This window comes from Bos indicus x Bos taurus, chromosome 23 (genome assembly GCF_003369695.1).
Source record: "Bos indicus x Bos taurus breed Angus x Brahman F1 hybrid chromosome 23, Bos_hybrid_MaternalHap_v2.0, whole genome shotgun sequence".
NCBI classification, from domain to species: domain Eukaryota; kingdom Metazoa; phylum Chordata; class Mammalia; order Artiodactyla; family Bovidae; genus Bos; species Bos indicus x Bos taurus.
Genome location: NC_040098.1, coordinates 51,819,307 through 51,831,663, shown reverse-complemented (window position 1 = coordinate 51,831,663; position 12,357 = coordinate 51,819,307). Strand labels below are relative to the sequence as shown.

The following is a 12,357-nucleotide window of genomic DNA, read 5'->3' as shown; positions in this document are numbered from 1 at the left end:
TTCTGAAAGAAGTTGTGGATAATTTTTCCTGATCTGACCATAGTTTCTCTCTCTTGCCATCTGTAATTTGCTAATAAATCTTATCTATTACATACTTCATTCTTAACTGTGTTTTTGAGCGCTAGAATTTCTGTCTCATTTTTGAGACTGATTTAAGCTTCCAGTTATCCGCTGAAATGTTTACCCTTGTCTTGTCTTGCTGATCAGGGATGACAGTGTTGTTTTGTGATTTGTGTGTGATGGTTCTAATAGCGGGAGCCTCAGGACCTGCGCTTCTATCCTCTGTGTCTCTGTGTGCTGGTTTATGTTGTCATGGCTCAGGAGGGTGTCTTCAGGACAGACCAGGTGGCACCCATCCAGTTACTTTCGATCGGATACTGGATGTTGTATAAGAAAAGCTGCTTATAAAAAGTCATTTGAAATTTATGGGTAATCTTTCTGCCTCTGGGTTGTAGCAAACCAGGATGAATAACCCCATTATAGGGCCTGGAATTTTCCAGGCTGTCTGACGACTTCAGCAGGGCTGCATTCTGCAATGGCTCGCTCATACCTTAGGGTGGCGGGAGGTTGAAAGGGGCCCTCACTCTTGATGGGTCCAAGCACAGCCTCCCTAGCCTAGCACAGTGCCAAAACCCCCACGTCACTCCTCACAGATCTGTTCTGGGTTGGGAGATGCCCCAGCCCCTGCTGGGTCTCGGGCCCAGTGTTTCTCCACGATCAAGTCAACCTTCCCCCGAGGGGCTGCCATGTATTTTTTTGGTTTTCCAGTTGGTCTCCAGACGTTTCTGGGTTATCTCACTCATCATCATGAGAGGTGGACGTTGTCCACATCAAATATGAACCGGGGGACTTCCCTGGTGGCCCAGTGGTTGGGACGCCACACTCTCACTGCCAGGGCCACAAGGGCACGGTTCCGTCCCTGGTGGCTACGGGCAGCGAGACCAGAAAAAAAAAAAGAATCAGATCTAGTCCCTGCTCTCGTATCTCCTAGTTGTTCTGACTTCAACAGCTGATGGTAGTCCAGGGGCCTGTTCCCTCAAACACAGAAAGGGAGGATTTGAGCAGAGCTGCTTGGGCCCACGTAACTCGATCCACACGACCTACTCTAAATCGCTGAGTGGATGTTGGACTGAGGAGCAAAGAGGGACAGACCGCTGCGGCTGTCCTCCTGGCCCCTGTAGCCACGAGGCCTTGGATGGCAGGCGCTAGGGAGAACCGTGAGAAAGGAGGAGAAGCGCCTGCCAACGTGAGGCCTGCTGCGATTCTGTTGCTGTCCTGTGCAGTCACTCTGTATCAGCCAGATGTAAGCACAGGTCCGGCCAAGAACCCGCTTCTGCAGTCTTGGCTTGCCCGAGATCAGGGAGAAATAAGAGGACTGAGGTCAGTCTGGTTTGCACGATCTGAGGAAACTTTATTAACCAACCCACCAGCTTCACGAGAGCAAGAAGCAGCAATTCAAGGCACATTCCAAGAAGAACATTGACAAAGGTTGACATCCATCAAATAGCACCCGGCCACCGTCTTCCTCCACAGCCTTGCATAAAGCTGTCCTGTGACCATAAAAACGTGTGCCAGATGATGGACATCAAGAGCCTTCATCAGAAAACATGGGAGAAGGCAGTGAGCAGTGAGATCCTGTTGCCATTTCTTGGCTTCTTTCCTGATAAGACATCTACTGCCTGACTCCTTGTGCCCCTCATAGCACGCATCCAGAGGAGCGAGGGAGAACAGACAAGGGGGAGCGTGGGTTACGGCCAGGTCGGAGGGCTGGACACAGGGTCAGAGACCTCACCAAGGCAAGGCTGTCTCATAACCCTGGCCCTCAATGGGGGCGCTAGCCTGTATTTCAACTGAGTATCTGTTGTGCCTCCCCTCAGCTATCAGGACATCTCTCTACTGCGGCTTCCAAAAGTCTATCTCTAAAAACAGTTGACGGCGTGACCACTGTCCCCCCCAGCTCTCAGGAAAGTATAGCAACTACCTAGACTGCTACATTGTCAAGGATCTACACATATGATTTTTCTATTTTTTTAACTCAGTGCATTCAAGAGAAATCACGGGATTTTTTTCAGTATAAAAAAAGAAGAAGAGATACCCATGCCAAGTGTGAACAGCCAACAGAGCTGAGCTTACAAAGGAGATTAAAGATTCATTATCGAATAGTACTTTATGGGTAAAGGTACATGCGAATGGTCCCCATCTAAAGGGCAGGCAAAGAGCTTAGGCTTGACCTTGCATTAACGTCTCTAGCTTCTATGGGGAGGAAAGCCTGCCTAGAAACAGGATGTTCGAGGAGGGCTTGTGCCGGATGAAGAAGATGAAAGGGTGGTCGGCAACGAACTCCTCCTCCGGCACGAGCATGGCGAACTCGGCGATGGCCCCCGTGGCGGCCGCCGCCTCCGTGCCCTCCTCGTTCACGTCCACGACGGACTTATGGACCACCTTGGATATGAAGAGGTCCTTGGCCCCCGACATGCCAGACAGGTCTGCCTTGCTGCTGAAGAGATCCCGCACACCCAGGCGGGCCAGGGGCTCCTGGAGGTCGTAACTCTCCTCCAGCTTGAACCTGGGCAGCTGGACCCTGACCTCAAGGAGGTCTAGGCTCTCGGGTCGGGTCCACTCCCGCAGCTTCTCCAGAGTCAGCTGTTGCTCAATCTGGAACAGAATGGGCGAAAAGAAGAGCTGAAACCATTCTATGGAAGTCAGTCAATAAGGCATTCCTTAGATGAACGGACCCTCCTACCCACTGCTCACTGGTTTCCTTCATGTTTGCACCAAAACAGGTCCCACTCGGGGACTTCACGCCTTTCTGGCTGCTGGTGAGAATACACAGAACCGTGTTCCCAGGCACCAAGGCCCCGTACGGAGACAAGGCCCGGGAACCACCCGCCCTTACCCAGGACTGCTGGTGAGAATACACAGAACCGTGTTCCCGGGCACCAAGGCCCCCGTACGGAGACAAGGCCCGGGATGCTGGTGAGAATACACAGAACCGTGTTCCCAGGCACCAAGGCCCCGTACGGAGACAAGGCCCGGGAACCACCCACCCTCACCCAGGACTGCTGGTGAGAATACACAGAACCGTGTTCCCGGGCACCAAGGCCCCCGTATGGAGACAAGGCCCGGGATGCTGGTGAGAATACACAGAACCGTGTTCCCAGGCACCAAGGCCCCATACGGAGACAAGGCCCGGGAACCACCCACCCTCACCCAGGACTGCTGGTGAGAATACACAGAACCGTGTTCCCAGGCACCAAGGCCCCGTACGGAGACAAGGTCCCGGAACCACCCGCCCTCACCCAGGACTGACTGAGCCTCTGCCACGCTGGACCACTGCCACCATGGCTGTCACCACCCTAACTGACCGAGTGACACGGGGTAATTTTTAAAGCTTTCTTCTATGTCTTCTATTTATCTGAGTCCCAGTGGTCGCTGTGGTTATCCGCAAACCTCCCACAGCTGAAGTTGTCCTGATAGACATAGCTCATGAAGCTGAAGCTCCAATACTTAGGCCACCTGATGCAAAGAGCCGACTTATTGGAAGAGACCCTGACGCTGGGAAGATTGAGGGCGGGAGGAGAAGGGGACGACAGAGGATGAGATGGTTGGATGGCATCACCGACTTGACGGACATGAGTTTGAGCAAGCTCTGGGAGACAGTGAAGGCCAGGGAAGCCTGGTGTGCTGCAGTCCACTGGGTCGCACAGAGTCGGACACAACTTATTGACTGAACAACAACAAGCAGCACACTGGTAAAACCAGAGACGGACCGAGTCCCTCATCTAAAGTGGGGAAACCGTAGCACACGCTCGAGCCCTGCTCCAGGTGCCGGACCGCCCCGCAGAGAACACCGGGCGCACAGGGTGAGCTGCGTGAGCCCAGCTCCTGCGGCCGCCCTGTTACTGCTGCTCCACTGGGACAGAGCCACGCCGCACTGCCCTGCTGATGCTGCTAATCCCGGACTGTCCCTGTTACAGTCAGGAAGGGACAACCATGCAAATACAGCTGAGAGCAGGAACAGCCAGGTTCTAACGCATGCTGTAGCTGCAGACGGCTAATACCAGACCCCGCCCAACAGGAAGTTTAGTCAGGAGGGGAAGGGCAAAGCACCCAACAGGGCAGACACACGGAAGAAAAACTGCCGTCTTCACACTCCTGCCTCTTCCACACACACACACACACACAGTCCGGGCACCACGCGGGGAGTGGGGCCGCACCTTCTTCAGCCCCGTGGCCTCGTCCTGGATGTCGTCCGGCAGCAGGATGACCATGCTGAGGTCCTTGCCCTCGTAGGGCAGCTCCAGCACCCGGCACTTAAGGTCCTTGATGTAGCCGAAGGGAAACTTCTTCTTCTGATACATCATCTTCACCGTTTTCGTTTCTTTCTGAACAATCAGACCACAGATCGCCCATCATTATCCGCGTGGCTTCGGAGCACAGAGTCATCCAGACAGCCATCCGGCCTCACCTTATTCAGTCTGAAAGGCGCATCCTTGGTGGCCTCCACCATGAACTTCTCCTGCCACTTCCCTTTGAAATAGATGGCGTTCACCAGCACCAGCTTCGTCAAGCTGTCAACCATACCTGAGGCCAACAGCTCCGGAATTTTCCCTAAAAAGACAAACTTAGCTTTTTAAAAACCCACCTATCAGAATTCCAAATTTGAAGGGACCTTTGATCAGCACTAGGCTTCCCTCATAGCTCAGTTGGTAAAGAATCTGCCTGCAGTGCAAGAGACTGGGGTTCAATCCGTGGGTTGGGAACGACCCACAGAGAAGGAAATGGCAACCCACTCCAATATGCTTGCCTGGAAAATTCCATGGACGGAGGAGCCTGGTGGGCAGCAATCCATGGAGTCACAAAGAGTCGGGCACGACTGAGCGACTAACACACTTGATTAGCACTGAAATGCAATTCAAACGCTTCCTTCTACCCAAAGTCCTGTCACATGGCACTACGCTAAGGCCCCGGGGTGCTCCCACTGGAAATGAACCGGCTCGGAAGGACTTCCCTGTTGGTTGGGTGGCTAAGAATCTGCTTTCCTTGCATCCCTGGTTGGGGAACTAGGATCCCACAAGTCTCAGAGCAGCTAAGCCCACACACCACACCTGGAGAGCGCACGCCACAATTAAGACCAGACAACTCGAGGGCGGATGAGGGGAAACACAAACTACCCCCGGGGGGGGCGATGCTTCGAAACAAGGTATTGGGTTAAAGGGCTAAAAACAGGAAAAATCTCCTTTTCTGGGATGTATGATAATCAGCAGGCCTCATTTGGAGACAGGCCATTCTTTATAAGGAAAGGAAAATTTTCTTAACCAAAGTGTTTCTAGTCACTAAGAAGTAAATTGCTTCTTCAAATCATCCAAGTGGTCGCCTAACTCCCACCAGGAAGCTTTTAACAGACGTCTAAGAGGTAGGACAGCTCCTCCGCGGACACATGGCCCACTCGTGGTGCGTGTGGCTGTGACGGCCGCTGTGGGTGTGGAAGGGACAGGTGTCCTGTGGGTGCCTTGACCATTCCGTGACTACGACAGGGACACGAACGAGAGACGCAGCCTGACTCCTTAGATGAGGTGTTGGCGGAAACACTCCTGGCCACAGCGGCTTGTAGACATTGGATCACGAGGTTTTCATCCGTTTATTCTACAGTCGATGTTAGTTTCAACTTTTAAGCGCAGTTTGGGGAGCTTACAGGGAAGAAGCTGCAGCATCTTCAGTTACACCATGTTTACATCTCCACTTGGAGAGATTCCTGAGTTTGAAAGCTGACCGGCCTGGGCAGGGGTGGACCCCAGGGTCAGGCCAAGAGGCGAGGGAGGGGAGGGTCCCCGCAGGGGGAGGCGGGCGGAGGGAAGGAAGGGCCCGGCGGACGGCCAGCGCCGCCCTCGCTCACCTCCCGTCTGCTCTTTGACCCACGCGTTTATGGTCTTCCTCGCATCCTCGGGGGCCCGCAGAAAATCCACACTGGCCAGCTCAGCACTGTACATTTCCTGCGTTGAAGCTAAGAACTCCTGTTTAAGAAAAGAAACAGGAGGTATCGTGAGTAAGTCCTTCTCCATACAGAGGTGGTTCTCCAAAATCCTTAAAAGCAACAGGAATAATCCCCAAAGGCATATTTCATGGTAACAACAAAAATTCTAGCTCTTGTACTTTTTTTTTACTCTGGTGAAAAACACGTAGCATTGACTTGACCATCCTAACCACTCTTACGAGTGTAGCCCAGTAGTTTTGGTGTTGCACGAAATTTACCGATTCTTTTCTATTCTCTGACTAACACTGTCATAAACGAGCAAACACTGGCTGTACTTGGACATGAATGACGGGCTTCACTCTGGATTTCTCTAGTAGAGCAGCCAGGGCTGACCTTTTCACTGTGGAGATGAGAAAACGAAATCACATCCGCCGAGGCGAATGCTGTTGGTTATGTTTTCATTCTGGATTATTTTTCTGAATGTTTATAAAAATTAAAACTGGTTTGCGTGACTTGATTGTGCTGGGCAAAAAGTCTGCATTGTCTTTCGAGTTTGAGAAAACGAAGAGCAAAGCACTCACAGGCAGGAAATCGTAACTCTTCTCTCCGAATAACCTGTTGGCGAGTTTCAGAGTGTACGGAGCACCACACTTGTTGATATCAGCATTCAGACTCTGAAATCCCGAATGAATCTCAACTCCTTCGAAATGCAGAGCCTAAAATAAAGGAAATATTCTTTCTATAACCATGGATTTTGAAATTATAACCTGGTTCCTTGGAATTTGCTTCCATCAAATTAATATGTTTTAGTACTAATTATTGATCAGCAAAATCCAAAATGTATTCGCTTTGTGAAACATAGTAAGTATATTGAAAGCTGCCCTTCAGCATCACTTTTTGATATAATTACAGTTGCACAAATATGAGTGGTTACTAAACTAAACATGTATACAAGCCTGCTTCCCCCAATCATAAATGGCATGTCCATATTTGTACAAGTAGACTTCTCCTGAGAGTTCTCAGAAATAAACAGTAGATACAGGAATCATCAGCTATGCAAGAACACAAAGGTAGTAGAGACTGAGAGGTTTGTTATTGCCTTGCCAGCGTCAGTAACTCACTTGCTTAAAAACAATTTCATTAAACTTAACACTGGACAAAGTTTAACTCTCCACATATCAGTTATACCAAGAGCCACTTTATGGTTTTATGCGGCCTGGGCTGGTTCCTTCTTTCAGGGCACAAAGAGCAAAGCTCTACCGTGTGCAAAGGCCGGTCTCTCCCTGACACGTGGAGCGTGTGTGTGGGCTCTGTGATCCGTCTCCTCAGGGAAACGGGGTAAGAACCTAAGACTGCTCTTCACTGAGGTTGTGAAGTTCCTGGAAAACCTCAAAACAGAAGCTCAGATTACCTTGCAGGGGCAACTAACAGTTACTAGTACCAGGGTTTTTTTCTTTCTTTTTTTTTTAAGTAGATTTTTGAAAACTTTCAAATGCTTCTGTATCTACAGTGATGAAAACCGTTGGTTTTCCATCAAGTACAAACACTTGTACTTGTTGCAGCTGCAACAGGCTGGTGAACCTGAATCTGGGCTGGACCTTCCCTGGCTCTAGGTGCAGCGTGACCAGTGGCCTGGACATTAGAAAGACCTTCGCGGACGCCCTTTCTTTCGAGGAAAGCCAGAGTTCCCCACTCAGAATAAAGCAGGCCCAGCACACGGGTGCCCTCCGCACCCCCCAAGGACAGGCGGAGTCTCCGAGTCGCCTTCCCGTCTCCCTGAAGGGCCCTCCTGCTCACACAGGACACGCCTGGGCCAGGCCCAGGAGCACAGGGCCGGACACAAGACCCCGCAGGCGCTGCTGGAGGGAGGAGCCGGCATCACAGGCAAAGCAGAAAGCAGACGGTCCTGGGGGAGGAGGTGCCTGTGAGAGCCAGCAGGCGATGCTGGGGCAGAAGCAGCAGGCGGCGGGGCGGCCAGTCTTCTCACTGCTCTGTCCTCAGCCCGGGGGAGACACCGTGGTCACACAGGCGGGTGTCCCAGGGCGAGGCTGACCCATTGCACTTCGCACGAGCTGACCCCTGTGATTTCCCCAAATGTGGGAGACTCCACTGGGCTTCCCCAGTAGCTCAGGTGGTAAAGAATCTGCCTGCAATGCAGAAGACCTGGATTCGATCCCTGGGTCAGGAAGATCCCCTGGAGGAGGAAATGGCAACCCACTCCAGTATTCTTGCCTGGAGGATCCCCTTGGACAGAGGAGCCTGGTGGGCTACAGCCCATGGGGTCACAAAGAGTCAGACATGACTGAGCGACTAACACTCCACACTTCACACTTGCTCAGCCCAACCAAAAACACTGTCTGTCTCATGCATGCATCCATGCGAGGTTGCTTAAGTCCTGTCTGACTCTGTGACTCTATGGGCTCCAGGCAAGAATAGTGGAGTGAGCTGCCATTTCCTCCTCAAGGGGATCTTCCCGACCCAAGGACTGAATCTGAGGCTGTGACACCTCCTGCATCGGCAGGCGGGTTCTTTACAACTAGAGCCACCCCATCGAAGGTGCTCAGAAGAGACTGGATCATAAAGACAGCCTGCATCCAAGTGGATTTTCCCTGGGGCTTTTTCTGGAAGTCTGAACTCATGAAGTGTAACGTATAACGTGACACACAACACTGAACACTGAGACACAGTTCTACAGACGCACTGTGCACGCATGCCTGCTAAGTCGCTTCAGTCTTGTCCGACTCTTTGTGACCCCGTGGCCTGCAGCCCCCCAGGCTCCTCTGTCCATGGGATTCTCCAGGCAAGGATACTGGAGTGGGCTACCATGCCCTCCTCCAGGGGGATCTTTCAGGCCCAGGGATTGAAACCGAGTCTGCCTGAGTTTCCTGCATTCCAGGCAGATTCTTGACCACTGAGCCATCTGGAAAGCCCACAAATGCACTGCAAGAGCTCAGAGGTACAGCCTTTGATCCCGGCTGAGGCAATGGCACCCCACTACAGTACTCCTGCCTGGAAAATCCCATGGATGGAGGAGCCTGGTAGGCTGCAGTCCATGGGGTTGCTAAGAGTCAGACACGACTGAGAGACTTCACTTTCACTTTTCACTTTCATGCACTGGAGAAGGAAATGGCAACCCACTCCAGTGTTCTGGCCTGGAGAATCCCAGGGACAGGGGAGCCTGGTGGGCTGCCGTCTATGGGGTCGCACAGACTCGGACACGACTGAAGCGACTTAGCAGCAGCAGCAGCAGCGGCAGGGCTCATCGGGGAAAGCAGACTATTCTGGCTAGTTTCTGCTGACCTTGGACATTTGCGCCGCGGTGTCGCCTCTGGCCCCCAGAAAGACCATGGCCAGCGCTGATGAGATGCTGAAGGGGGAGATGAAGATGTTTCCGGCAGGATTGTGCTCGGTCAGGGTGAGGAACAGGTCCACGGCGAAGCGGGTGTTCGCTGCGCTCAGCTGCTCCATGGTGAGGCTGCAACGCAGAGCAGAGCCTGAGCCGCCCACGGCACACAAGTGAATCAGCAAGGTCACCCCCGTCTCCTCTCAGCTTGGGCCACCCCCCCCTTAAGTTCACTGGAACTTGCACGTTCTCCTTCTCTTTCTAGGAGGGCAAGAACCCGCAGGCATAGATGTGAGAGCCTGGGGAGACTGGCCAAGGACTCAGCACTGACATGGCATCCAAGTTTCCCATAGAAAATCAGAGCAACCTGCCAACCAATGAAGCAAATTCCAGCAAGGAGACAGGATGACCCTCGTTTTGGGGTTCACTGTCCGATGTCTGGAGAGGTCTTGTCCCCATTCTCGCAGGATATGAGAGCTCGGAAACCCAACACAGGCCCCGAAGCAGGTCGAGCGGCTGGACAGGGAGAAGGTGACCAGAAACCCTGTCCCTCCCGCGGGCAGCGGGGTCTGCGGGTGCAGCAGCTGGCCCTGGCCCATCAGCTGGCCCCTGTCCCCGCCCGGCCTCGCTCTCAGCCCCACACTCGGGCGAGGAAGGGGATCGGCCGGAGGCTGCCCCGCATGCCAGTCACAGCTGAATTATTACTGTCGCTGACAAATCGCCTCCTGCACCTCCAGCAGCAGGAAAGAGGAAGGAGGAGCGGCTTGGCCTGGGCCGGACCGCGCAAACAGCTCGGGAGGAGGGGGAGAAGGGCTGGGTTCCGCCTTCGGGCCGGCGGCGGCCTAGAAAGACCGGACGCGGCGCGGGGACCCCGGGGCGGGCGCACGGCGGGGCGGGGTGACCGCCGCACAGGAGACTCCGCGGGGCGCGGGCCAAGGGACTGGGTGACCATCGGACAAGGAGTTTCCGCGGGGCGCACGGCGGGCCGGGGTGACCGCCGCACAGGGGGCCCCGCGGGGCGCAGGGCAGGGGGCGGGGTGACCGCCGGACACGGGGATTCCGAGGGGCGCACAGCGGGCCGGGGTGACCGCCAGATGCCGGACCCCGCGGGGCGCGAGCGGACCCGAGCCTGTCCCGCCCGCCCAGCTCCCTGCCCAGCCTTACCCGCTGCTGGGCTGCCTGGGCGGGGCGGGGTCTGGGACAGGCCGGGCGCGGCCCTTATAGCGGCAGAAGGGGGCGGCGCAGGCGGTGAGGGCGGGACGCCCTGCCCCCTGACTCACCTCCCAGGAGCCGGAGCAGGGCGGTGCATCCGGCGGTGAGCCGCGTGCGCGCAGCGCCCTCCTGGGGATCAGCACCCCTGAGTTCCAGGCAAACTCAGGTCTCCGTCAAGGGCCTGTCATCTCTGTCAAGATGAGCTGTTTCTTACTAAGGTGTGAATGACTGAGACGCCGATGCATCACCTTTCAGAGGCCAAACCAGCCTCTTTGAAGTCTCATCTGTACACTCCAGCCTCTCCGGTTATGGGGTGCGGGAGTGGTGGTGGTGGTGGTGGTGAGGAGGGGCCCTCAGGGTGAGAGGAAATAGAATCAGTTCCAAGCAACATCACCCAGGTCCCTGGCTCAGGTGTCCAGTGAATTCAGCCCAAAGACTCCCCTGGCAACTGACAACCCCACCAGGCTGGGTCAACTCATATAACTGCTCACACACCATGAGACCGCCCATTTGTGTGAATAAAGTATTTCTTACCCATTACCCAATACTGAAATGCACACTGGCCAGTTTTCCCCTATACAGACTGTTAGAGTGACTATGAGTGGAGAATAAAAGCAGGAACTCTTTCTGTAAGTTCCTTTTGGTTTTTCCCACTTTAAATGCCTGGCTGTGCAATTTCACCAAATCTGATACTTGGGATGGACAGGGAGGCCTGGCATGCTGTGGTTCATGGGGTCACAGAGTCGGACATGACTGAGCAACTGAACTGATCTGATACTTGAGAGTATGTAATAATTCTGCATCTTGAAACTTCCTCCTTGCTGTTTTACAAATCTCAACATGAAAAGGGAACAAAGGAAAAATCTTATTTTTAAAGTAATATAAATAAAGCAGTGTAAATGAGTTTGTAGGTTTTGTTTTTACTCTGCAAATTTGTTTATAAGAAAAGAGGCAAAAGAAAACCCAGTAATAAGAGATAAAAATACTTTTCATTATTTAACCAAAACAAAACACTAAGACTTTAATAACTAAGATTGAAGAATGTTTCATAGCCCATTGGAATAAAGAAACTGGCATTTATTGAAAGTCAGTCATAGTTAAAACCAGTGGTTTGTTAAAATCAGTAACCTCTGCACTGTCTCTCACAGAACCAAAGACCCCTCATCAGCTTCTAGCAAGAGGTCTTTGTGGGTAAGGAAGTCAAGAGTAAGAGGTTGTGCTGAAAAGCTGTTAAATTAAAATCCCAGACACATAAACCAAGGAAAAACAGGTTCTGAACTTGCTGGTTTTTCCCTCTGACGTTTTGTATTTGTGCTCACATGAAGTTAGTAGTCTGAGTCAAATATGACATGAAGTGAAGAGAAGTGTAAGTCCCTCAGATGTGTCTGACTTCTGAGACCCCATGGACCATACAGTCCATGGTATTCTCCAGGCCAGAATACTGGAGTGGGTAGTGTTTCCCTTCACCAGGGGATCTTCCTGACCCAGGACTCGAACTAGGGTCTTCTGCATTGCAGGCAAATTCTTTACCAACTGAGCTATCAGGGAGGCCCTAATATGACATCCGGAGAAGGCGATGGCACCCCACTCCAGTACTCCTGCCTGGAAAATCCCATGGAGGGAGGAGCCTGGAAGGCTGCAGTCCATGGGGTCACTGAGGGTCAGACGACAGAGCAACTTCAGTTTCACTTTTCACCTTCATGCACTGGAGAAGGAAATGGCAACCCACTCCAGTGTTCTTGCCTGGAGAATCCCAGGGACAGGGGAGCCTGGTGGGCTGCTGTCTATGGGGTCACACAGAGTTGGACACGACTAAAGTGACTTAGCA

General features: G+C 53.0%; 1 protein-coding gene and 1 pseudogene across 2 annotated transcripts; one reads left to right on the top strand and one right to left on the bottom strand.

Moving 5' to 3' along the window:
• Positions 1 to 1,387: 1,387 nt before the first annotated feature.
• On the bottom strand, positions 1,388 to 10,583 carry SERPINB1 (serpin family B member 1). Of its 2 annotated transcripts, none has more exons than XM_027524638.1 (7): positions 10,482 to 10,583; positions 9,275 to 9,449; positions 6,556 to 6,690; positions 5,897 to 6,014; positions 4,469 to 4,611; positions 4,218 to 4,385; positions 1,388 to 2,655 (listed from the first exon to the last, which is right to left on the bottom strand). In XM_027524638.1, the coding sequence occupies exons 2-7, from the start codon at positions 9,440 to 9,442 to the stop codon at positions 2,254 to 2,256; spliced, it is 1,134 nt and encodes a 377-aa protein (XP_027380439.1). In that variant the 5' UTR covers positions 9,443 to 9,449; positions 10,482 to 10,583; the 3' UTR covers positions 1,388 to 2,253. The 2 variants fall into 2 exon arrangements, with proteins under 2 accessions (XP_027380439.1, XP_027380438.1); XM_027524637.1 differs by lacking the exon at positions 10,482 to 10,583 and adding an exon at positions 9,685 to 10,039.
• Positions 7,978 to 8,086, top strand: LOC113882333 (annotated as a pseudogene).
• Positions 10,584 to 12,357: the final 1,774 nt, after the last annotated feature.